This window comes from Bos javanicus, chromosome X (assembly GCF_032452875.1).
Source record: "Bos javanicus breed banteng chromosome X, ARS-OSU_banteng_1.0, whole genome shotgun sequence".
NCBI classification, from domain to species: domain Eukaryota; kingdom Metazoa; phylum Chordata; class Mammalia; order Artiodactyla; family Bovidae; genus Bos; species Bos javanicus.
In genome coordinates this window covers 2,738,229-2,765,097 of record NC_083897.1, presented here as the reverse complement: position 1 = coordinate 2,765,097, position 26,869 = coordinate 2,738,229, and the positions used below count along the sequence as shown (strand labels likewise).

At 43.8% G+C, this 26,869-nt stretch overlaps 1 protein-coding gene across 1 annotated transcript in view; it reads right to left on the bottom strand.

Moving 5' to 3' along the window:
• The window catches only part of LOC133242244 (uncharacterized), a 69,956-nt gene extending 44,177 nt beyond the window's left edge, over nt 1-25,779 (bottom strand). Inside the window, exons 1-4 of the mRNA XM_061408352.1 lie at nt 25,638-25,779; nt 18,615-19,287; nt 5,772-5,819; nt 4,074-4,216 (exon numbers count right to left, since the gene is read on the bottom strand). Coding sequence (XP_061264336.1) covers nt 4,074-4,216; nt 5,772-5,819; nt 18,615-19,287; nt 25,638-25,779 — 1,006 coding nt within the window. The remainder of the gene's footprint in view (nt 1-4,073; nt 4,217-5,771; nt 5,820-18,614; nt 19,288-25,637) is intronic.
• Between the last annotated feature and the right edge of the window lie 1,090 nt (nt 25,780-26,869).

Sequence of the window (26,869 nt, the reverse complement as noted above, 5' to 3'; positions counted from 1 at the left end):
GAACATGGAAGCAACCTAGATGTCCACTGACAGATGAATGGATAAAGAAGTTGTCGTACATATACACAATGGAATATTACTCAGCCATAAAAAGCAACACATTTGAGTCAGCTCTGATGAGGTGGATGAACCTAGACCCTATTACACAGAGTGAAGTAAGTCAAAAAAAGAAAGATAAATATCGTATACTGACACATATATACAGAATCTAGAAAAATGATACTGAAAAATTTATTTGCAGGGCAGCATGGAGAAACAGACAAGGAGAATAGACTTATGGATCTGGGAGGAGGGGAGGATAGGGTGAGATGTATGAGAGTAACACGGAAACGTACATTACCATATCTAAAGAAGACAGCCAACAGGAATTTGCTGTTGTCTCAGGAAACTCAAACAGGGGCTCTGTATCAACCTAGAGGGGTGGGATGGGGTGGGAAATGGGAGGGAGTTTCTAAAGGGAGGGGATATATGTATACCTATGGCTGATTCATGTTGAAGTTTGATAGAAAATGACAAAAATCTATAAAGCCGCTGCTGCTGCTAGGTTGCTTCAGTCGTGTCCAACTCTGTGTGACTCCATAGACGGCAGCTCACCAAGCTCCCCCATACCTGGGATTCTCCAGGCAAGAAAACTGGAGTGGGTTGCCATTTCCTCATCCAATGCATGAAAGTGAATACTGAAAGTGAAGTCCTTCAGTCGTCACTGACTTTTAGCGGCCCCATGGACTGCAGCCTACCAGGCTCCTCCATCCATGGGATTTTCCAGGCAAGAGTATTGGAGTGGGGTGCCATTGCCTTCTCTGTCTGTAAAGCAATTATCCTTTAATTAAAAAAAAATTAGAATGAGATCTAAAAAAAAAAAAAAACAAAACAATATGCAACTTGTAACAGATTTATTGGTAACGATGATAGACAGAATCCCGGAATGGTGCTCCATCTTTCTGGCTATTTTCATAGTCTACTTTTTTTTAAAAATGGGGTAGTGTTTAGAAGCATGGGCTCATGATAATTGGCAAGATCTGAATCCTGATCTGCTACCATCTAGCTATATGACATTAAGCTCCCTGTGAGCTTCACTTCTCTGACTTTAAAATGGGAAAAACAGAGACTTCCCTGGCGGTCCATTGGTTAAGACTCCGCACTGGCATTGTGAGGGGCCTAGGTTCAAACCATAGTCAAGCAACTAGATCCCACATGCTGCAACTAAGAGTTTGCATGCCACAGTGAAAAGATCCTGCATCCCGAGAAGATCAAAGACCCTGTGCTGCAACTAAGACCCATGGAGCTACGTAAGTAAAAAAAAAAATTTTAATGGGAAAAATAACAGCATCTACATCGCGAAGCTAGTGTGAGAATTAAAGGTCAGTTCTCATTTGTACTTTTATTCTGATTGAGGTTTAATTTACATACAACAAGATTTACCTATTTTAAATTTATCATTCAATTACTTCTAGTAAATTTACGGAGTTGTCCATTTATTACAATCTAGTCATTCCCATCATCTCAAAAAGATCTGTGGTGCCCATCTGCAGTTCCCTTTTCTACCTCCAGTCCACAATAAAAAATGAGCTAATATTTCTAAATCACTTAGGATAGTGCCTGTCATCTACCAAGAGATGTATGTTACATAAATAAAAAATGTCTGAACAGGAGGAAGAAATACAATGCAAACCATGAAACCAAATGTCTGATTTACTGGCATAATAAAAAATGAATTTGGGTTGCATTTTAATCAGAACAAAGTTAATACTTCATATAAAGATACTGTAGCTTATTTCTGATTAGTATCTAATTTAGTTTTCCCTTATAAGCCTCTTTGAAAGCACAGTCCTGGTTTCCATAGTAAATCTGGAGGCCTGAGCAATTAACTGAATTACTTTGAGAAGGGGAAAGAAAAGAAAAAAATATCTGTGTAACTCAGATGAAAAGCCAGCAAGAGTTTTCACTTTTGACTTCTCCTGCTACTGTTACCTCACATTATGATTATATGGGCTCCCCTGGTAGCTCAGCGAGTAAAGAAACCTCCTGCAATTCAGGAAACCTGGGTTCAACCTCTCAGTTGAGAAGATCCCCTGGAGGAGGAAATGGCAACCCACTGCAGCATTCTTGCCTGGAGAATCCCAGGGACAGAGGAGCCTGTTGGGCTACAGTCTATGTGGTCCCAAAGAATCAGACACGACTGAGCAACTAAGCAATGCACATAGTTATATAGTGTTTATTCAAAGCTCTCTAACATCCATGATCTCATTGTACACCTTCAACAATCCTGCAAGATAACTGCTTTCAATTTCTTCTTCTATTTTTTAGTCATAGCAATGATGATTTCTACTGAGAGGCAAGCATCTGAGTAAAACCAATAAGCACCTGACAAGGGAAGCCAGCCAGCCAGCCTGCCTGGACATCTTCTGGCTTCACAAGACACCTATTTCACCAGGTATTTGGATAAATGGACTCAATCATAATTTGGGCTAAAAATGACTGGATATTTTCATAAAAGTATGAAAAAAACCCTGTTTTTAAACACAAAAATAACAGAGAAGGAGAATAAGGAACAAATTATTAACAGTCCAACTCTCTCATTTTAAGGATGAGTCTCGATAATTTCTTGAGGTCACACTAGGTCTGCCACCCAAGTTTCCTGACTTCTTACTGGGGGCTCTTCTACTGTACTAAGCTTCATCTGCCTAGTTAATTTTTGTGTATTTTCTTTGCAATGATACTGACTAAATTCTAACTTTTCATTTTTACCTTGAAACACTGAGTGAAAAATGATATGGTATCTATACTGTTAGGGAAACTTCCATAGCAGTATTTCCTTCAAGAAGTGCCTGATGGAAAATGTTTGCTTCAGTTGTTGTAGAACCTGAGATTTAAAAAAAAAAAAAAAAGGAAATTAAAACTGTATGACACAGGGATTCACATAACAGTTTTGAATGATTTTCTCTCCCAAAGACTCAGAGAGAGAGACAAGCAAAAAGACACCAGGCTCTCAGTACCTGCAGACTTAATGAGTTTTGCTGTATTTACTCCTTAATCAAATACCATCTGGGTTAATCAATTCTGCTATTTTTTACTTCAGCTCTGTATCAGCAGCTCTGTAACAAATAAATAGGTGCCTACTTCCTTGTAAACAAGATATGAGTGATGATCTAGGTATGTACCTAAGAAATAACGTGGGAGGCATTTTAGGCTGTGCTGCTAATTATATGGGCAAAAATGAGAAACTCATAGAAAAGCAGCTATGTTATGTACAGGGGTTCCCTATGGCCTGATGTTTTCCATGATGCCAATGGTGTGAGACTTGTTTCTAAATCAGAAGGAAAACAAAGCATCTGGGCCAACTGAAAGACACAGCTTCAATACATTGTTACAAGAGACAAAGAGCAAAGCTGAAGGCTGTACCACTCCCATTTTTTTTGAAAGGTCCTGAGTCTAGCAGCTCAGCATCCATCTGCTCAAGACATTTGTGTTTATGATTAGTCCTCATGGCAGAGCCAGTTCTGCTGGCTTCCTCTTATGCAACCTCTAAAGGACTGTCTGGTAATGAACATTGTCTCACTCTTTGACTTTTTATTAAGATTTGCTTTCAGAGAATAGCTTTCATGTATATAACCCTCTAGCTTCCTCTTGAACTTGTCAATATTTCAACCTGTGTGAAATACGTCTTTGTCAAAATAGTATTTACAGTGCTCTGACCTCTGCAGACAGCTCAGCATGGGCAATCCCTTAATAATCACTGAATGAACAACAGTCACTCTAAACAAATATTATATATACTATTATATTCAAATGTCATTATTTACATTAAAGTATGGATAAAAGATATTGAATGTAAAATAATACAAGAATAATAATTCAATGAGAAAATTAATTTCCTTCATATTAAACTAAGAACTCACTATTAACTAAAATTGCTAAAAACAATGCATGCATATTTGATATTATATTCACATATGATGAAATGACTGTACAGAAACTGAGATGTGAAATGATGTCCAGCTGTACTGGTGATTTAGGTTAAATAGTATTAACATCTGTTTCAAATGGGTACCCTACCCACATTCTGCACTTACTGTGATTAAGTGTAAATGAACTTTCCAGGCTACTAAGATGCTGAAGCCGGGCCTGCATTATTCCTGATCTGTTTCGGAGAGCTGGCATGGTTTGTGATTTTCGGTCTACTCCAAAGTGTTTTGACAGCCAGGCATCATGCACCCTAAAATAAATGTTAAAGTTAGGAAATGGATTACTCTAATACTGTATCTCAATGTTACATTTTTTAAACTAATAAATGACTAGGTTTTCACATAAACACTGTGCTACGCTCAGTATTCTACCAATTATTATGTGGCTTAAATGAGACGTCACTGAGAATTGTATAATGCTTACTGTATATTTAAAATACCTTATACTACAAGAATGCAAGTAAGGAATTTAGAGAGAGTTTCTTACTTCCCTTCCTCTCCTCAAAAATATCAGAGAGTGGATAATATATCAGAGTGGACAATACTGCAATAAGATTCCATCTTTATCTCAGGAGATAAGGAAAGGCAAGAGTCAGAGAAAACAATGAGAGGGACACTCAAGAGTTGACATGGCAGGGGGTGGTTTCCTGGAGTCAGATATTTAAGAATGAGCACCTGTTCCTGGATTGGAGTTAAACTTGGATCAGAACTTTTTACTCTACAAAGATGTCTATTTGCACATTTTTTATTTTGTTTTCCTTTAATTTTAGGGTTTCATTAAAAAAATTAACAACTAGGTAATGCAGGGACTGAGAAAGAAGTTTTTCCATCCTCTAGTAAACACAGAAGGCAGGTCACCAGCATCTTAGAGGTTAAGGTTCATGATGGTAGTTACCATACCAGTTCCCAACCAGCTCCCAGTGCTGGGAAGACAACAAAAATCGTCACCTGAATTATTAGTATGTCCCAGAGTCTCAGCAATAAACCTAATCCAAACCACCTCCTTGGGCTTCCCTCATAGCTCAGTTGGTAAAGAATATGCCTGCAATGCAGGAGATCCTGGTTCAATTCCTGGGTCAGGAAGATGCCCTGGAGAAGGGACAGGCTACCCATTCCAGTATTCTGGCCTAGAGAATGCCATGGACTGCAAAGAGTTGGATATGACTGAGTGACTTTCACTTTCTTTCAAACTGCCTCTTTAGTTTTTGGAAGTGCCATGAAATTTACTTTCATAAGGAAAATAATTCTATTTAAGATCCTTTAATGTCTAACTCTACCTCTGAAATATATCTTATCAAAATAAGCAAGTAATCTTTTCCTTAGGGTCCCACAAACATTTTCTAAAGTATTTATTTCACTAAGACTTACACAGCAAAAAGAAGAAAGAAATAATATATAATGCATGCTGCAATTACTGTTTGGGATTTCTGTTTACATTACTAACTGAGGTGAATATTGATAGGTTGTAGACAAAAGGACACAACTGACAGTTGTCCTCACTTGACAATTTCCTGCCTTCCCCTGGATCTAGTCTTTTCTCACATCCTTCAGAAGAGACAAGCATCTGTTCTAGGATTAGACCGGAAACGGTGCACATCAGTCTAACCATTACCCTTTGGGAAACTTAAAAAAATGTTACACTTCACATCAGGTTAATTTCAACTTTAAGTTGAGAAGCATTAAATAAATCATGGGTATCTTAAGGCTAGCTCAAAAGGAAGCATCTAGGTTTTGCATGGCATGATTAAGACTGCCCTCTGTTGGAAGAGAAGAAAAAAGAGGGAATTGCACTGCTATGGGAATTACCTTGCTATGTTTCTTTTCCCCATGTATCTAAAGTGAAACAAACATACTCTAGAAAGAAAAACAGTAGCATGTTAGTACTATATTACCATACTTTGCATTTTAACAAATAATATTTAAAAATTCATGTGTTACAAAGAATGACCTATTTAAAATCATATTACAAGAATATGTTTTGGTATACACAAATAAATATACAACCACCAGCCATATTATATCACTCTACATTCATTTGCTACAGTTACTTCAGCACCAAAAAGTCTCAGGTCTTCATATACAATTATAATGACATATTTTTTAAAAACGTATCAATGCAAATCATCCTTCGAGCTTTATAGTGTGTGTCATAGCAAAGGTGTCTAAAAAGTCATTCACACCTAAAAAGGTTCTTAAGCCCTAAAAATTGTGGCAATTGCTATATTTTTTTATAATGGCATTAAACCACTTTCTAGTATAGAAAATCCCAAACATACAAAAGTAGAGAGGACAGCAAACTAAACCCCACATACCTAGCACCCACGAGCTTCAACAATTATCAACTCATGGCCACTCCTGTTTAACTTCTACCCCAAACAGGTCCTCCCCACTCCCTCCACACTTACTACCTCCTCCATAATTTTAAAGTAAATCCCCAACAATATCATCTATTTTCATTAGCGAATATTTCATTTTTAGAGTGTTTTTTTTTTTTAATCCTGCTTTGTTTGCAAATATTTTCTCCAAATGTTTTGCTGGACATGCACATACACTATCATATATGTTATGTGTACTATTTATTTTAAAATGTATTTAGAAATTACACATCACTCTAATTTCTCTCTTACCTTTCAACAAAATAGCTCAGCAAACAATATAGGACAACTTCCCCCCTCCACTTAGGAAAAAATCAAGTACCTTGGAATATATATACATGTACACACAAACACACATTTCTGAAGTGGGTAGAATTACTTGGCTCTATCTAAGGATACACATTCTAAACTCCAACATTTAAGGGGCTCCATTAAGCCAGCATCTGCTCTAAATGAATGATTAGGACAGCTGGTGCCACTTCCAGTTTTCCAGGTCACACAAAGATTCCTGATGGTCTGCAAAGATGGGCTATTATCAGCTAGAGTTTTCTATAATACCACAAGTATTTCATTTACATGTTTTTCTTCTATGTGTGAAGAAGCTATATGTCAACCTATAAACTATGAAAATAGTTTAACATTCCCTACATTATGTACAAACATGCTGATGAAAACAAAAAAGGAGTAATATTTCATTTACTATAAACATTAAGCTCCCAAAAATAAGAGGAAATTTCATGAAAATAAGACAATTTACTCTAGAAGTATGAGAATGTTTATGAGCTTCTGGGGAGATACCTTGTTCCAGTAAGTTAAGAACGTATCTGAAAATGGAATAAAGTGTTACAGCTTGAAATAGCAGAGACCATAATAGCAAATATTAATAGCACAGTGAATTCCAAAGACCCAATAACTTTAGTTTCAATAACCATCAACTCATAACCCGTTCTGTCTCATCTGAATCCTGCCCTCCTATCTCATCTCACTGCCCAATACCCACACTACACTCTATTGAATTAATTCCAAATATACTGCTAAATCTGTAAGTATTTTCAACTTTAACAATTATTTTTATTTACTTTATAAATGTTCTTTTTGATGGCTTATCATCCCTGAAGACAGGAAGCGAAGTAGACCTGGGGTTTTTCCTAAAATTTTATGCAAAATGGTGCATGTATGTGCATTGTTCCAAAGGCAGGGTCAAGCACCTTTGCCTGCTACTCAAAGGACTCAGAGAACCACAAAGTTTGAAAACTTGAGAGGAAAAGTGATAACTTATTTTCCTCTTTCTCTTTGGATTATTAACCCTGAAGTTCTAGCAATATACATACATACCACACAGATTCATGCAACAACTATTTTAGATATAAAAGCCCCTAAACCTATCACATATACTTCTCTTTTGAGTTGTTCTTTATTTTAACTTCCAACACACTCACTGAAACTTTTTTAAAAGAAAAATACTACCCCCACTTAACCTTCCATTCCGTTTTGTAACCTATTCAGATATAGCTAATGGTGTCAGCAGTTTCACGTCTAAAATTTAAAAACCTAGTGAAAGTGTTACTCAGTCGTGTCCAACTCTTTGTGACCACATGGACAGTAGCCTCATTGGGCTCTTCTGTCCATGGAATTCTCCAGGCAGGAATACCGGAGTGGGTTGCCATTTCCTTCTCCAGGGGATCTTCCCGATCCAGAGTCTGAACCTGGCTCTCCCGCATTGCCGGCAGACTCGTTACCTACTGCTGCTGCTGCTAAGTTGCTTCAGTCGTGTCCGACTCTGTGCGACCCATAGGCGGCAGCCCACCAGGCTTCCCATCCCTGGGGTTCTCCAGGCAAGAACACTGGAGTGGGTTGCCATTTCCTTCTCCAGTGCATGAAAGTGAAAAATGAAAGTGAAGTCGCTCAGTCGTGTCCCACTCTAGTGACCCCATGGACTGCTCCTCCGTCCATGGGATTTTCTAGGCAAAAGTACTGGAGCGGGGTGCCATTGCCTTCTCCGCATTACCTACTGAGCCACCAGCAAAGCTCTAGCATGGCAATTCTGTAACTGATTACTGTTGCGATCCATGCTAGAGCTTAGCAAAGCTCTAGCATGGATCGCAACAGTAACACCACCAGCAAAGCTCTAGCATGGATCGCAACAGTAATCAGTTACAGAATGGCCAGTCTCCCGAGAGCCTCTAAATCTAGGAATGGACCACTAAGCAATGTTGCCTAAACGGAGGGGTGACAGGGAGGAAAGAGTGCATGGCTTTTGACTTTATGTCCAACTTACTAATGACCATGGGTATTTGTGGTTTTCAATGATTATAAAATATTGACTGTCCAGAATAAAGATGCAAAAATCGGGTCAAATTAATTTGTTTCAAAAATAAAGCAAGGGTAAGTTCCAACCCCCTTCCCCCCTCTTCTGTGACGCACTTCAGCTCAGCGGGGCTTTCCCAGAAGTCACTGCGTTTCCACTCTCTCTAGTCTTCTGTTGGCACAGGGTCGCTTGAAGCCGCCGTCTTCCCTGCCTTGTGCCTTCGCTCTTCTCGGCAAAGGAGGCTGGTGTCTCCTTCCAGCCCCCCACCTACGTCCTGCTGTCCACCCCTGAGCCATCTTTGATCCATCTTCTCCCCCACCGGGTGCCCTGAGACCACTTCACAGGTCTGTAAAAGCGGTGAAACTCTCGATCGGTCCGCAGCCCAGTTCTAGTTGACGGCCCTTCTGCCATTTTCTGGAGGTGCCTGTCTCCACTATTTGACAATCCCAGTCAGAGAATCAAGATGGAGGCGCGGGATGTGGGTGAAGAAGACAGGGAAAGTGGGCGGAGCTCTTCTGAAGAAGATACAATTCAGAAGGTTAGCCTCTGTGATGTGTCTTCTGAAGATTTTAAAAAAACCTGGAGAACACTAAAAGAGCTCCATGACAGAGAGCTACGCCGACTTCAGGGGAAAGTAAACAGTTTGAGAAAAGAGCGATTGTCAGACAGGAGGAGGACAGGCTCCATATCCAGAATTAAAGAGTTGACGGAGCAAAAGAGAGCCCTGAATGACACTATCCATGACCTGCGAGGTCAGTTAAACGCGAAAGTATGCGATCACTGTACAGTAAATGAAACATACAGAAATACACTACAGCAAGAATTTTATGATATCCAACAACAAAATCTGAAGTTTATTTGTGAGCTTACAGCAGAAAGGAATAAATTAAGAGAAGAAAACAAGCAACTTTTGGCTAGGCTCAAGAGGAAACAGCCACAGTCTCGCCGTTCTTCTTCTGATAGTGATGACGACTTCATCCCTGGGTCTCAAAAGAGCGAGTCATTTATTTTGATCGGGGACCCTCCACCTGGACCTGAGAGGTATGCGGCTCTCAAAATGATAACGCAAACGAAAACCAAACAGATGAAAGCTCGAGGGAAAAAGAAACAGCCACACAGTTCCGAACTTCAGGTTCCGTTGTACAGGCAGGACGTCTTTGAGGTGCCAGAGAGCCCTCAAGAGATTTCCTCTAACAGCACTAAGACTATCAAAATAAGCAGTGGCAGTCAGAAGTCATCTAGCACTGTTCCTTCAGCGTCTACACTCGGCCCTCAGACTGTGTATGGATTTCAAGATGACTCCAGCCTTCCTGATGCCAGGCTTGGCCATCCACAAAGCAAATACATTTTCACACAGAGGACTGAGATTGATTTCCCTTGGAGCCTTTCCATTATTTCTCCAGAAGAAGACCTACCTACTGAAATATTATCTGCAACTTCAGAGGAAAGTATGATTGACTACAGCAAAAGCATATTTTCTCCTATTACACGGAGAGACGAAAACACCACTTTACATCTATTTCCTTTAGACTATACTTCGAGACCATCATTTGGTGTTTTTCGCGTTTCAATGAGAGAGAGCAGTAGCCAGACACCTTGCAGAGAACAGTCCACAGCAAGGAAGGATACGAATGGAGCTACAGGTGCAGCCCATGATGCTGATAAGCCACAAGATGAGACTCAGGCTTGCACTCAGGGTCTTCAATAAAGAGAAAAACCAAGATATAGTTAGAAAAAGGGGGGAAGTAGCTATCACTCCATCTCTGTCTTAAGGAGACTACTTTTCTGGTCCAAGAGGACAGTCTTCCTATCAATTCAGACTATTTAACATTTGTATTCAGACTATGTAACTGGTAATTCCTGACTTTGATTCTATTTCCCAGAATATAATATACAGGCAATAAAATGTTGGGCAAATGACTAAGACTTTGAAATAGTGACTTATTGCCAGTTAATAAAATTCAGCTACAAAGAAAGAAACTTAGTTTTCAGAATCCCTCTACTTCTATATAAAAGTGTAGAGATGACCATCTTTTTGTTGAAATTAAGCTGCTAGTGTCTGTGAGTCAGTGTGTGCCATGCTGAGTTGGTTTAGTTGTGTCCTAGTTTTTGCAACACTGTGGACTGTAGCCTGCCAGGCGCCTCTGTCCGTGGGATTCTCTAGAAGAATATGGCAGTGGGTTGTCATGCCCTCCTCCTGGGGATCTTCCCATCCATCGAGTCTCTTAGACTCTTGCACTGGCAGCTGAGTTCTTTATTACTAGTGCCACCTGGGAAGCCCTTATGAGTCAATAAGAAGGCTTAAAAAAAAAAGAAAAGAAAGCCAAGAGAACACCTAAAAGGCCTGGACTGTAAGAGTTCAACCCTGTAATACTTGTGAAATACTTACTTGGCTTGACAAGGTAACTACAATACTTACACTGAGAAAGATTCAGAAGCAGATATTTTTCAGAATAAAGTGAGTATGACTTTCCAGATACCATACAGCATGACTTAAATTACAAAAGAGAAGATGTGACACAGGCTGCATACTAGTTATGAAGATTTGCTTTTAAAAATCAAAAAGCAAGAGCATAAGAAGGAAAAACCTCATTAACAAAGACCAACTATTTAGCAAGCAAGGGCAACATTTACAAGAGCAGGAGACCTTTTCAGGAAACAAAGCAGTTATGGTTTTATCTGTAACAAAAAGCAGCCAGTTGCTTGTCACTGGTTATCACAGTGTGTGTGTGTGCATGTGTGTGTGTGCTTGTGTTTGCACGTGTGTACGTGTGCAAGTGTGTGCACATGTATACTGAATGGAGGAGGGGAGAACTAGTCAGCAATGCATGTCCCTCTCCTTCCTTTCTTCTGTCCTCCCCCTACCACCCTCCTTACTTTCCCTGGGCCGTGGTAGTATTCAACTCCTTTTTTCTTTGCGTTTTTTTTTTTTTTCCATGTGTCCTTGGCGTGTAGAAAAAAAAAAGTTATTGACTGAATTGATGTGCCATAAAACTCACCCTTTAAAATAGAGTACAATACATTAGTTTATATGGTATATTTAAAAACTTGTAAAACCATCACCACAGTTTTAGAATATCTTCATCACCCTTTAAAAAAGCCCATACATAATAGCAGTCGCTTTCTACATTCCCCCACTTTTTAGCTTGTGGGGAGACAAAAACAATAAGCTGTGGTTGTGGGTGTTAATTTGATTCAATATCTCTTGGAATGAAGTACCACCAGGGTTGAATATTATCTCCCTTTACATTTCTCTTTCCCAAAACATGGAAGCTTATAACATAGCATCAATAATCTTTGACTTTTACTCTAAATCATACATTCTAAGTAGTTGAAGGTTGTAGTTGTTTAAAACTGTTTTATTAATGTACTTTACATTTCATATCTAGCTTTTGATGTGTTTCAATCTCTCTGGCAAGTTAACTATCAACTTATTTTATGTTTTTATATTCTGCATTATTACAAAAATATTTAAAATAATATTTACTAAAAACAAAATGGAAAAGGAGTAAAATTTACTGTATTATGATTTGACTTTTGCTGTAACTCATACATTCTAAGTACTTGATTCTAGTTATTGCCGGTGCCAGCCGGCAAAGTCGATCAGGTCCCGAGAACGTGCACGGTGGGGCTAAGAAAGAAACTAAAGCAAGAGACTACAACAAAGATGGGTTCGAGAGGTTCAGACACGTCTCCACGAAGGGACGCAGTCTGACACCAACTTCATTCAGCATCTTATATTTATACAGAAAAGCGTGAGAAAGACAAGACAGTTGACATTTTTTCTTGGTTGACGTATACATCTTACAAACAGTCACAAGAAACCTTGAGAGCATGGGAATGGCACCCTGTTATTATTTCTTACACCAGATAACCTTTCTCTGTGCGTGAGAAGTTTGCACAGAACTCCAGGTGTCTGCAGTAAATAAGCGCCTAATCTCTGGGGTGGCAGGACAGAGAGCTTTGTTTGCAAGCAAACCCTCAAGGACTGAGGCAGCTCCCAGAGCTTGTGTCCTTTGGACAGAGGACCCCGTTCTCACGGGCAGCTCCCCGCAAGTTATTCAAAACTTTTATTCATTTACTTTAGAATTAGTTATTCATATCTAACATTTGATGTGTTTCAATCTCTGGCAAGTTAACTGTCAACTTATTTTATGTTTTTATATCCTGCATTATTAGAAAAACAATGTTTAATATTTACTCAAAACTAAATAGAAAATAAGTAACATTTAACTACTGTATTGTGCTGATCAAAACCAAGGTGCTTTTATGTTCTTCATTGCTGTTTGCTTTTTTCTTTTAAGTATTTATTTATTATTTGGCTTCCTGGGGGTCTTAGGTGCAGCATGTGGGATCTGTATCCCTGTCCAGAGATTGAACCCAGGACCTCTGCATTGCCAGTGCAGAGTCTTAGCCACAGGGACGTTCCCAGGGATTTTGTTTGTTTGTTTTGTTTTCGGGGGGAGGGGAGTAGTTGTGTGTGTGTGTGTGTGTGTGTGTGTGTGTGTGTGTTTAGCAAAAGTAGAAAAAAGAAAGGGGAAGGAATTGTGTAAACAAGTGTGGTACTGGGAATGAGTTAACCTTCTGATTGTACTTCCAGAGGACATGCAGTTTACAAAAACCCTTTGCTTGTATTCTATCATACATAGTAAAGAGGGAATGGTAAATTATAAATAATACAATTATACATCAAGGTAAAGAGAACAGAGTCTGGAAAAGAACCTGACAGCATACAAAACTGGGTAATGGTCCTGTGAAGATAGCAACAGCATTCCTTACTCTCAAAGAACCCTTCCTGTCTTTTTGTTTGCGTTTGATTTTCTAAATCCTGGGTCAAATAAAAGCTACAATGTTAAATATGACTTTTGGTTATTGTTATTTTCTTCTGTTTAACTTAGTCATTTAATGTACTCTATGTTCTGCATGAAAAAATACTTTAGCACTTCTAAAACTATTGCCTGACCTTTGAAACTAATTTTTTTATCTTTAAAAAAAATATCCTGTTACTAAACAGAAATTTTGATAACCTTATTTCTTTTTCCAAACCTTTGTGTCGAGGGCTGACTTTCAATAGATCGAAGCGAGAGAGCTGCTCTGCTACAGGCAAATCCCCAACCCAGAAGCAGGTCATCTAGAAATGGTTTAGCACCAGGTTCCCCCAGGTTCCCCACAATTGAGTGGTGCAGTGTTCGGTGAGGGGGCTGCTGCTTTTCTGGTTGTGCCCGTGTTCCAGGATGAAGAGTTCTCTGTACTGGACCCAGTCCCAACACGTGGAGGGACGTGCCACACGATGCCCCAAAGGACCTGGGCAGTGGCCCCATGGTGGGGACGGTGGGGGACTGGCTATCTGAGGCCAACCGAGGCTCTCGTGGCATTGCCAGAAACTAATTTTTAAATAAAATTATTTCAAAGGCTCAAATCTGTATGATGGACATAAATCTATTTTAAGTTAAAATATAGGAATATTCTAAGGTCAAAGTCTACCAGCTACTGTCCCCATGCCCAACAAAAATCAGTGAGAGAGGAATGCTAAAACTTAAATCCTAGACACCTCCCTTCCCGGATCTAGCCTATGTAGTTTGCCCACTCCACCGATTAGCCATGCGGTCACTTAGATGCAGTCAAGCACAAAGGAAGTCAATCATGAATAGTCACTGCAAGGACTGATGCTAAACCTCAAACTCCAGTATTTTGGCCAACTAATGCAAAGAACTGACTCATTGGAAAAGACCCTGATGCTGGGCAAGGTTGAAGGCAGGAGGAGAAGGGGACATCAGAGGATGAGGTGGTTGGATGGCATCACCGACTCAATGGACATGAGTGTGAGCAAGCTCCAGGAGCTGATGATTGACAGGGAAGCCTGGCTTGCTGCAGTCCCTTGGGTGGCAAAGAGTCAGACACAACTGAGCGACTGAACAACAACACTTAGTTGGGAAACCACCTCTCAGATCTACTCTTCCCCCATCCTCACCTCCAGTGTTCTGTTCAGGTCCTTATGGCCTCGCTCTTATAGGTCACGTCTGTGTGTGTGCTGTGTGCTAACTCTCTTCAGTCGTGTCTGACTCTGCAACCTACTCAATTGAAGCCTGCCAGGCTTCTCTGTCCATGTGGATTCTCAGGCAAGGTACTCGAGTGGGTTGCCATGCACTCCTTCAGGGGATCTTTCTGACCCAGGGATTGAACCCTCTTCTCCTGGGTCTCTTGCTTTGGCAGGCAGGTTCTTTACCACTAGCGACACCTGGAAAGCCCTTGAGTACCCAAAGCACTTGACAGATGTCCTCTCCTGTAGCAAATAATAAAGAGGTTTGTGGGCATGTCCATTTCTCCCACTGGACTCAGGTTTCTCTAGGCCAGAGACTGTTCAGGGTGATTCCAGGATTTCTACCTAGAAGGAGCTTAGGGCCAGCATTCTGAATGGAAGGGACAACAACCAGGGGCTTCTGGGTTTATTTGTGATGTCTGGAGGGAATACACCATGTGGCACCACAGAGAATATAAAGATGGATGTAGCCTGATCAGTCTGGGTTTAACTGACTCACAGGTTCTTTGCTCTTCAGCAAGTGCTTTTCTTCTAGAAATTTTGTGGGAGTGCACTCAAGGTAGTGCTGTTAACACAAGAGGCCTGGGATGGGATCCTCTGAATTCAACCTAAGGCAGAGGAGCAAGGTTCTGGGTGAGTTTCCATCAATGTCCTGAAACCCACTGACCGCTACATCTTCAACTTCTAGCGCAAGATCCCATTCTAATTTCGATTGAATACAATCAATGCTGTCTCTAATAATAAGGCTTAACTCAAAGCTTGTGCTGTCTCCTTCAGTCACAGGAGCTGGCAGAAGCATGCATATGTCGGGAAAAGTCAAGGAAATCACAGGTCATCCGTGAGTCATCCATCTCCTTCCTTTACATCTTAACCATCAACCTCTTTCAGTGCTTTCCTTGCAACACCTCTCTTATTATCCTGATCATACACAAGTGCTCTGCTGGGTCCCATGAGGCAGGCAGACATACAGCAGTTAGGCCCGAGCCTGGACAGAAGGCGTGCATAACCTATCTTTCCAGGGGCCACCTCTAATCTTAGATTCCTGCGGAGCTTTGCACTCTGGTGAGTCCCGTCTCCCTCCAGCCCCACACTCAGTCAAGTCTCCCTGTTGACTTCTCTTCCAGTGTCATTTCACTCCCTCTGCACCCCAACTCAGCCTCAAGGGCAAATGAAGCCCTTCTGCCTTGACTGGTTTGGCCAATACACCCTCCTGCCAAGCTGGACTCCTCGTTGAGCCCACAGGGGCACCACCACCGTTACTTCTGGGCCTGTGCTCCTGCTCGCCTCCCAAACTGGGAGTAACTTCTCCTCCACCAACTCAAATGTCACCCACCCTAAAAGTCTAGCTCAAATTTCAGTTCTTCCTCAGAATTCCCAGCCCTCAGTTTCCCCTGTTCTGAATGCCTGTGGTACGTATTGTTTGGACTACACAGTCTGGCAATCATAAAGCAAGTCTCCAATACATGATCATTCGCTTTTTACCAGTGGCCTGTACATACTTGCGTGAATGCCCACCAGTCCTGCCCTGCTGCTCTGGGAGAGGCCCAGCTCCCCTCCCAGCCAAGGAGTCTCCTCATTTCTGCAGAGAGAGGCAATGAGTGCAGTGGTTAGGGGCATGGTCTCTGGAAGCCACTGCTGGGGTCAGCAGCCTAGCTCCCTCCTGCAGTCTACCACCTACGAGACTCTGGGCAAGCCTCTGGGCCTTGCCGTGCCTGTTTCTTCCTATACAAAACAAGAATGGTAACAGCACCAACAGGAGAGGTTCTGTGGAAAGCTGAAATAGGTCCCGTGGAAAACTTAGAGCGCTGCCCGGCATAGAGTAAACACTATAGAAATGCTAGTTGTTATTAAGAATGCCACAATGTGGGCTTACCAATCTACACAGACTAAAACTAGGCTGGTAACCTCATCATTTTTATACACACTCAAACGATTAGAGCTGGAGGAGCCCTTAAAACTTATGGAGTTCAACCTCCTTTCACAGAGAACACTGTTGCACGAGGGAGGGAAATGACCAGTCCTGAAGTCCCACAGCTGGGTAAGGTCAGACCATTATAACAGCCAAGTCCCCTGTTTTGTTTTGCCTTTTTCCCCCCTCCATATCTTAATGCAATTGTATCAATATTTCCAATGGGAAAAAGTTTCTGTATTTCTAAGTAACCAAGTCGCCAATGAACCTCTGTGACAAAACTGATTAGTTGGGGATTGCCAGTATCAGCTAGAGTCAGCTGTTTGTTGTTCCAGGTGTGAGGTGTGTGGGAGAGGAGTCTGGAGGAGGGAGGGGACTGGAGTGGCACAGTGACAATCAGGAGACTACAGAGATGGGTGGCTTCCCTGCTGGCTCAGCAGTAAAGAACCCACCTGCAATACAACGCAATGCAGGAGATGCGGGTTTGATCCCTGGGTCGGGAAGATCCCCTGGAGAAGGATATGGCAACCCACTCCAATATTCTTGCCTGGGAAATTCCCATGGTCAGAGGGGCCTGGAGGGCTACAGTCCATGGGGTCGGAAAAGAGTTGGACGTGACTGAGTAACTCAGTGACAACAACCGAAGGGAAAGGTGACCCCCTCCCTTCTCTGCACTGTAGCTGCCCCATGATATGGAAATCAGATCCCCCCAAGTGAACTAGGAACACAAGATTACACAATATACTCTAAGGCTCTAAGCCAATGCACAACACCTGGCTCAGTACTAAAGAAGGCAGGCACTTGAATGAATGACTGGCAAACTACAAACTTCCCTCAAGTCTCTCCTCAAATGCTGCCTTTTCAGTGGCAGTCTACGTAGTCCACCCTATTTACAATGGCAAACCCCTAGATTGCCTTGTTTTTCTCCATAGTACTTACTGCCCTCTAACAGACCTTATAATTTCCCGCCCCCCCCCGCCCCCGCTTAAGCTGACTCTACCAATAGCATACCAGCTCCAAAGGGCAAGGACTTGCTCTGTTTTGCTCACCACTGTATTCTCTGCCCCTAGAACACTGCCTGGCACAAGGCACGCAGAGTGGGCATAGGTTTTGTTGACTGAATCAATAGAGGGCATCCAAGTTTCCTAATCAACATTTCAGCTGGGGTTTCAAAGCCCAAGGCACTGGCTGAAAAAGCAATAAACAAATTGTGGGTGTTTGTGTCAACGTGACAATAAAACCTATCAACTTTGGAGCTACTATCTTCACCAAAAAAACGTCCAGAAGGTCGCTCAGGCCAAAAGCTGTCCCTCAGGAATTCATTAGTGCCCCTCCCCCCAAGTTTTCACAGTAACTGGTTGGTTCATTTAAATGGCCGCACCAGGTGAGGAGCATATGAGAATTCCCATCTGTGCAACTTTTCTGTAAATCGACAATTATTCCAAAATACAAAGGTTACTAAAGAAAAAGGCTTCCACGCGGATGGTGCCCCGGATTTCCCGTGGATTTCTTGTACGCCAGAGGAGACCCGTCCTTTGCTACAGGGACTAGGCGCTTCAGAGGTTCCCTTCGACTGCCGCCACCTCGCTGGACCCGCCGCGCAAGGAGCCTCGGCGCGTCACCCGCACTCCCGGACCTTGGTCGCCGTCCCCGCGGGCTCGCAGCCCCTCATCCCCGCTCCGGGCCACGGGCGACACTCCCGGCCCGACCCCGCGAACTCCTTTCGGGCCCCAGGCCTTAGCGCCAGGCTCCTCGGCGCTGCCCGACGACCAAGGGAAGTGCGGCGACAAGTCGTCGTCCTCCCGCCCCGCCGCCCCCGCCGCCCGGGATCCGGGAAAGCCCGGTCGCCCCGGGTCCCCCAAGCTCCAGCCGGGCGCGGGAGGCGCCCGCCGCCGCGGCCGCGGGCTGTCCCGAAGAGGGCCCTCGACCCCGACTCCGCCGCGGCCCTCGGCCCCAGGCGCCCCGGCGGGCCTCTCGGCCGCGATTCCCGCTGCCCCGGCTGGGGGACCGAACTCACCCGCGGGCGCAGCCACGCCGCCGCGGCCGGCGTAGAGCAGCAGCACCCACAGCCCGCAGAGCCGCGCCGGCCGCTCCATGCAGCCCCCCGCTCGCTCGGAGCCCGGCCGGGCTGCAGCCGCCGCAGTCTCCGCCTCTTTCGCTCCCTCTCCCACTTCCCGGCTCCGCCGCCCTGGAGGCAGGGGGGCCGCGCAGACGGGAAGGGCCGCCCCGCCCACCGGCCGCAGGTAACCCCGCGGCCAGCGCCGGCCGAGGGGCGGGGCGCCCGCGGCTCCAGCAGCGGCTTCCGAGGCGCGACACCTGGCCCCGCGGCAGCCGAGCCTCCGTCGCGCCCCGGGAGTTCGATCGCCGGCCAGGCAGAGCGGCCCCGACCTCGTCGCGGCCAGGCCTCTGCGCCGCCCGGCTCGGTGCGAATGGTGTGCAGCCCGGAGGAACCTCGGACGTGTCCAGCCGAGCACCCGGGCAGGGCAGGGCAGGGCGGCCTCCGGAAGGAGCCTTGACCTGGACTTCTGGAGTCTCAGCTTGCAGTCGTTGGCCTCTGAGCCCTTGTTTCCTAAAACCTGACTCCAGGGTTAGAAATCCCAGGCCTGACTTCACAGGGTGCACTTGGAAGACCAAAGAGGGCACTTGGTGGGAGCGTGCTTTGTGAACGGGACGGAAGGTACATTTGAAAGCTGGTGATACATGATGTGAAGTTGAACATAGAAAGAAAGAACAAAGCTAAATGTTAAATATGAGAGACTGCCATATTGGGCTTCCCTGGTGGCTCAGTTGGTAAGAATCCCTCTGGAATGCAGGAGACCCAGGTTCGATTCCTAGGTGAGAAGATCCTCTGGAGGAGGTCATGGCAACCCACGCCAGTATTCTTGCCTGGAGAATCCCATGGACAGAGAAGCCTGGCGGGCTACAATTCATGAGGTCGCAAAGAGTCAGGCAGGACTGAGCATCTGAGCACAACAGAGTACCATGCTATGTACTTGGATTTTTCAAAACTCACAGCCAACTTTCTATACACTTCTTTTTTACAGATATATATTGGGAGATGGAAGGTGAGCTGGAAAAGTACGCACTGAATACGTTGAAAGTGGGTGATTGTGAGGATTAAGGATGATGAGGATGGAGGAAGAACCCTTTAGTTTTCCTGTGGCTGCTGTAACAAATTATCACAAATTTAGTGGCTTTAAACCACCCAGTTTTATGATATTCATATTAGAATCCTGTAGGTCAGAAGTCTCATCGGACTCCAGTCAAGCTGTAGGCAGACCTGTGTTCACTTCTGGAGGGTGTGAGGGTGAATCTATTTCCCTGCCTTTCCCAGCTTCTAGAGACTGCTACATTCCTTGACTGCTTCCTGCACCACTCAGACCTCTGCTTCCCTTGTCACATCTCTTTCTCTGACTCTGACCCTCCTGCCTTCCTTTTTCATTTATAAAATCCTGGTGATTTGATTGGACCCACCAGCTCTAGAGAAGCTGGTGGTTGGGGTAGGGGAATGGGAGGTACCAACTACTGGGTGTTAGGTAGGGAGCGAGGACGTATTCTACACCACAAGGAATATAGCCAATGTTTTGTAATAACTGTAAATGGAGGGTAATCTTTTAAAATCTGTGTACAAATTTTTTTAGTGTAAAAAGGAAAAAATATATAGGACCTCCTAGATAATCCATGATCATCTTCCTATCTCAAAATCCTTGATTTCTATTAATAAAAAGCTACTGTATAGCCCAGGAAACTCTACTCAATACTCTGTAGTGACCTATATGGGAATAGAATCTTAAAAAGAGTGGATCTATGTATATGTATAACTGACTCACTTTGCTGTACAGTAGAAACTAAAACAACATTTTAAATCAACTGCTGCTGCTAAGTCACTCCAGTCGTGTCCGACTCTGTGCGACCCCATAGACGGCAGCCCACCAGCCCCCCCATCCCTGGGATTCTCCAGGCAAGAACACTGGAGTGGGTTGCCATTTCCTTCTCCAGTGCATGAAAGTGAAAAGTGAAAGTGAAGTCGCTCAGTCGTGTCCGACTCTTAGTGACCCCATGAACTGTGGCCCACCAGGCTCCTCTGTCCATGGGATTCTCTAGGCAAGAGTACTGGAGTGGGGTGCCATTGAATCAACTATATGTCAATAAAAACTAGTTTTTGAAACTCATTGATATAATCACACCTGCAAAGTCACTTTTGCCATATAAGGTAACAAACATATGCACAGTTGTCTGGGATAAGGTCATGGACACCACTGGGAGGCGATTATTTTGTCATTGTGTGCTAGGTGCTTAGTTGTGTTCAACTCTGTGACCTCATGGACTGTAGCCAGCCAGCCAGGCTCCTCTGTCTATGGGATTTTCCAGGCAAGAATACTGGAGAGGGTTGCCATTTTCTTCCCCAGGGGATCTTCCTGACCCAGGGATCAGACCCCTTGCTATTCTTTGGAACTCTGCATTCAAATGGGTAAATCTTCTTTCCTTTTCTCCTTTGCCTTTAGCTTCTCTTCTTTTCTCGGCTATTTTTCTCTCAGATTTTCTCTCTTTTCTCAGGGATTCTGTGCCTCATTGTTCAGAGAAGGCAGTGGCAACCCACTCCAGTACTCTTGTCTGAAAAATCAATCCCATGGGTGGAGGAGCCTGGTAGGCTGCAGTCCAAGGGGTCGCTTGGAGTCAGACACGACTGAGCGACTTCGCTTTCACTTTTCACTTTCATGCATTGGAGAAGGAAATGGCAACCCACTCCAGTGTTCTTGCCTGGAGAATGCCAGGGACGGGGAGCCTGGTGGGCTGCCATTGATGGGGTCATACAGAGTCGGACACGACTGAAGCGACTTAGCAGCAGCAGCACCTGTGCCTCATTGTTAGTCCAGGGCTTGTCTTTTGGCCTCAGATTGGGGTGCTGTCATTAGAGCCACTAGCCCAGGTCTCAGCCAGGACCCCTGCCACCTTCTCTCTACACTCTCCACCCTGGCTGCTGCTGCTGCTGCTAAGTCGCTTCAGTCGTGTCCGTCTGTGCGACCCCATAGACGGCAGCCCACCAGGCTTCCCCGTCCCTGGGATTCTCCAGGCAAGAACACTGGAGTGGGTTGCCATTTCCTCCTCCAATGCATGAAAGTAAAAAGTGAAAGTGAGGTCACTCTGTCGTGTCCGACTCATAGCGACCCCATGGACTGCAGCCCAACAGGCTCCTCCGTCCATGGAATTTTCCAGGCAAGAGTACTGGAGTGGGGTGCCATTGCCTTCTCCGCTCCACCCTGGAGGAAAGCCCTATTCAGGTCCTGCCCCTTCCCTGACCCAGGCAGGGCCAGTCTGTACACACCATCAGGTCTTCAACAGCCCCATTTGTGCTGGTGCCTCAGGACTCAGGACTCTTCACTTTAAAGATGCAAATACATCATTTGCATGTTAGTTTCCTGCAGCTTCTGGCCCTGAAAAGCCTCCATTGTTTGTCTAGAATGTGTTATGAGTTACATCTGAACACCAAATCTACAGTCCCTCCTGCCTCTTCTCCATCCCCTCTATCCAAGGTGTTTCTCTGAGGAGGGGGCTCTTTGCATAGCTGTGAACTGCTCTGGGCACCAGGGTGCTAGCGTGCACTTCCAAAGAACAGAAGGAAAAGGCAAAGGAGAAAAGGAAGGATATACCCTTTTGAATGCAGAGTTCCAAAGAATAGCAAGGAGAGATAAGAAAGCCTTCCTCAGGGATCAGTGCAAAGAAAGAGAGGAAAACAATAGAATGGGAAAGACCAGAGATCTCTTCAAGAAAATTAGACATAGCAAGGGAACATTTCATGCAAAGATGGGCACAATAAAGCAAAGAAATGGTATGGACCTAACAGAAGCAAACGATATTAAGAGGTGGCAAGAATACATAGAAACGATACAAAAAAGATCTTCATGACCCAGATGATGGAGATGGTGTGATCACTCACCTAGAGCCACATCCTGGAATGCGAAGTCAAGTGGGCCTTGGGAAGCATCACAATGAACAAAGCTAGTGGAGGTGATGAAATTCCAGTTGAGCTACTTCAAATCGTAAAAGATGATGCTGTGAAAAGGCTGCACTCAATATGCCAGCAAATTGGGGAAACTCAGCAGTGGCCACAGGACTGGAAAAGGTCCGCTTTCATTTCAGTCCCAAAGAAAGGCAATGCCAAAGAATGTGCAAACTACCACACAATTGCATTCATCTCACAGGCTAGCAAAGTAATGGTCAAAATTCTCCAAGCCAGGCTTTCACAGTACATGAACCGTGAACTTCCAGATGATCAAGCTGGATTTAGACAAGGGAGAGGAACAAGAGATCGAATTGCAAACATCCCTTGGATCATCAACAAAGTGACAGAGTGCCAGAAAATCATCTACTTATGTTTTACTGACTATGCCAAAGTCTTGACTGTGTGGATCACAACAAACTGGAAAATTCTTCAAGAGATGGGAATACCAGACCACCTGACTTGCCTCCTGAGAAATCTGTATGCAGGTCAAGAAGCAACAGTTAGAACTGGACATGGAACAACCTACTGTCTCCAAATCGGGAAAGGAGCACCTGAAGGCTGTATATTGTCACCCTGCTTATTTAACTTATATGCAGAGTACATCATGAGAAATGCTGGACTGGATGAAACACAAGCTGGAATCAAGATTGCCAGGAGAAATATCAATAACCTCAGATATGCAGATGACACCACCCTTTTATCAGAAAATGAAGAACTAAACAGCCTCTTGATGAAACTGAAAGAGGAGAGTGAAAAAGTTGGCTTAAAAGTCAGCATTCAGAAAACGAAGATCATGGCATGTGGTCCCATCACTTCATGGGAAAAAGATGAGGAAACAATGGAAACAGTGACAGACTTTCTTTTCTTGGGCTCCAAAATGACTGCAGATGGTGACTGCAGCCATGAAATTAAAAGAAGAAAAGCTCCTTGGAAGAAAAGTTATGACCAACCTAGACAGCATATTAAAAAGCAGAGACATTGCTTTGCCAACAAAGGTCCTTCTAGTCAAAGCTTCGGTTTTTCCAGTAGTCATGTATGGGTGTGAGAACTGGACTATAAAGAAAGCTGAGTGCCAAAGAATTGATGCCTTTGAACTGTGGTGTTGGAGAAGACTCTTGAGTGTCCCTTGGTCTGCAGGGAGATCCAACCAGTCCATCCCAAAGGAAATCAGTCCTGAATATTCATTGTAAGGACTGATGTTGCATCTGAAAGTCCAAATCTTTGGCCACCTGATGCAAAGAACTGACTCTTTTGAAAAGACCCTGATGCTGGGAATGATTGAAGGTAGGAGGAGAAGGGGATGAGAGAGGATTAAATGGTTGGATGGCATCACCGATTCAATGGACATGAACTTGGGCAAACTCCAGGAGTTGGTGCTGGACAGGGAAGCCTGGCATGCTGCAGTCCATGCGGTCGCAAAGAGTCAGAGCGACTGAACTGAGCTGAACTTAGAGGTCACTTTGCTTATCAGGCTGTTGGACATTTGCTTCAGCAAGCAAGGAATGGAAGTCTCACTATTCACTTGGAAAACACCAGGCTTGGGGGAGGGCGGGGGAGCAGCAACACCTGTCTTGATTTAGTTCCCCAACGAAATGACACCATATCGACCACAGCTCCTTACCTGGATTGCTCTTTCTAACTCTCTGCTACTTAAAGAAGCACGACTGCAGCTAGACCACGTTGTGGGTCACATTCCTGGTGCTGGGCCATGGCCTTGGGCTCTCTGGACCAGCCTCCCCACTTCTAAGTCACAGAAGCCAAGGCCAGCACTTAACTCCTTTGCATCCTCACTTCCCAGGGTGGTACCAAGCCTTGCAGATTTGTTAAGTTTGCTTTATGACACAATGCATAGCTGATATTTGTAAGTGTTCCATGAGTATTTGAGGAACAATTCTCCAATTATGGAGCCCAGTGTTCTGTGTGTTTACATTATATCAAGTCTGTGGGTTGTGTTGGTCAAATCCATGCACTTGCTGAGTTTTTCCTTTTCTTATTGAACCTGCCAGTCACTGAGACATGGTAAAATCTCCCACTATGATACTCTGGTGGTGGATCTATCAAGCTCTCCTTATAATTCTGTTCATTTTTGCTTTACAAAGATGTATTTTTGAAGCTATTTCATCAGAGACATGCAAATCTAGAACTGTTATAGCTTCATAGTGAACCATCGAGGGCTTCCCCAATAGCTTAGTGATAAAGAATCTGCCTGCCAATACAGCAGATACGGGTTCGACCCCAGGGTTGGGAAGATCCCCTGGAGGAGGGCATGGCAACTCACTCCAGTATTCTTGTCTGGAGAATCCCATGGACAGAGGAGCCTGGTGAGCTACAGTCCAAAGGGTCACAAACAACTGGATATGACTGATGGATTGAGCACATAGAGAACCGAGTTAATAATCACTAAGAAGTAGGTTTCACTAATCTGTGAATGTTATTGGCCTCAGGTTCTGTTTTGACTAATATTAGTCTCACTTCATAAGCTTTCTTTTGGTTAGTAGTGTGTACCTTGTACCTTTCCACACATCCTTACTCGCCTGTCTCTGCTATGTTTTAGATGTGCTCTTGGAAACAGCATAGAGTGCAAATCTCTTTGTTTTCTATCCTATAGGCAATCATTGTCTTTTAACTGTAGAGTTTAGTTCTAGTATGTTTCAACTTATTTCTACCATCTGGTTTTGTGCTTTCTGTTTGTCCCATTTTTCCTGTTTCTTTTTATCACCTCCTCTTTCGATTTCTTTTAAATGTGTGTGTGTGGCTGGGGGGCTCTTCATTGCAAGAGCATGTTTTATTTTTTGTAAAATATACATACCACAGGGTTTGTTGTCGGTATTGAATGAGATGAACAAACTCACATGAAATGCTTATCCAGTGCCTAACACAGGGTAAGCGCTCCTAACTGGGAACTATTATTGGAAGTTCTAGTACTCTTTCATCTTTAGTGTTCCCTTGTATCTTGCGGTTCCGCTTCTGTTGTTCTCCTTTCTGCTGACAATATCCCATTTGTTTTCAGTCCCTTTTCTTTCATTTCTCCTTTACGCCATTTGATTTCCTGTTTGCGCTCAGCCCTCCATCCCCAAGGCAGCTCGGTGGTGAAGCCCTTCCGGGAGGAGTCTGTGTGCTGCGGCTCTGTGGCGCAGTAGGTGCGGGAGAAGACAGCGGCACCTTGACTGAATCCCATTCCACAAGGTGATGGCTGTCCCCCCCAACACGGGGCTTCATTTGCGTGTCATTCTAGGCTGGCCACGGTGAAAGTGAATCAGCTGCGATTATCAGTTTCTGTGAAATGGGTCTAACGCTGCAGAACCCATCAGCTAGGAAACAGTTTAATTCCTTGTGTCTCTTCCTAGAGAGGATGGCCGGATCCTGGCTGTCTGCTCTCAAGAAGTTGTCCTGCTGTGAGAGTGTGGGGGTCACCATACTAGGAATTTGTGTATGGACTAAGCAGAGCCTGGAAAGAGGAACCATTTGTAGGCAAACACATTGTGGTCAGAAGGAAACTTTGTCATTGTTGTGACAGAACCACAGCTAAATTTAGCAGCTACGTACTTTGTGTGTGTGCAGTGCACATGTGTGATGCCTGGAGAAAGTAACACTTTATGTTTCCAAAAGCAAAATCTCCCCAGACCAAAAAGGAAAACTTCTTCTTACCTCAAATAAATGGTATTTGATTGCCATGACGATTCCTCACCCCACTTACTTCATATCTTCGCTTTTTCTGTGTCCTGGGTAGCATGACATTCTTTCAAAAGACATTATATCGCTAGAGGAACACTGGAACTTGGTGGAGTTTTGGGTGTTTTTCTGTTCTCTGGTGCTTTCTGTGCTTGGATTGAAATAAACTGAGGTGTTGAACATCTGTATTTTGAATGGGCTTCACACAAATCTAAGACTTTAATCTCTTTTTAAAATTAATTAATTTCTTTTAATTGGATGATAATTACAATACTGTGATGGGTTTTGCCACACATCAACATGAATCAGAACCCCCTTACCACCTCCCTCCCCACCCTATCCCTCTGGGTTGTCCCCGAGCACCGGCTTTGGGTGCCCTGCTTCATGCATGGAACTTGTACTGGTCATCTATTTTACATATGGTAATGTACATGTTTCAATACCATTCTCTCAAATCATCCCATAATCTTTTGATGGCAATTTTGTATATACTTTTATTCTTCACAGTAAACAGTAAATAGATGCTCTCCGTATTTTTTGAACTTTGTTCCAAAAGTCCAGTATCAACTTACAATGTGAATGAGATGCTATACATC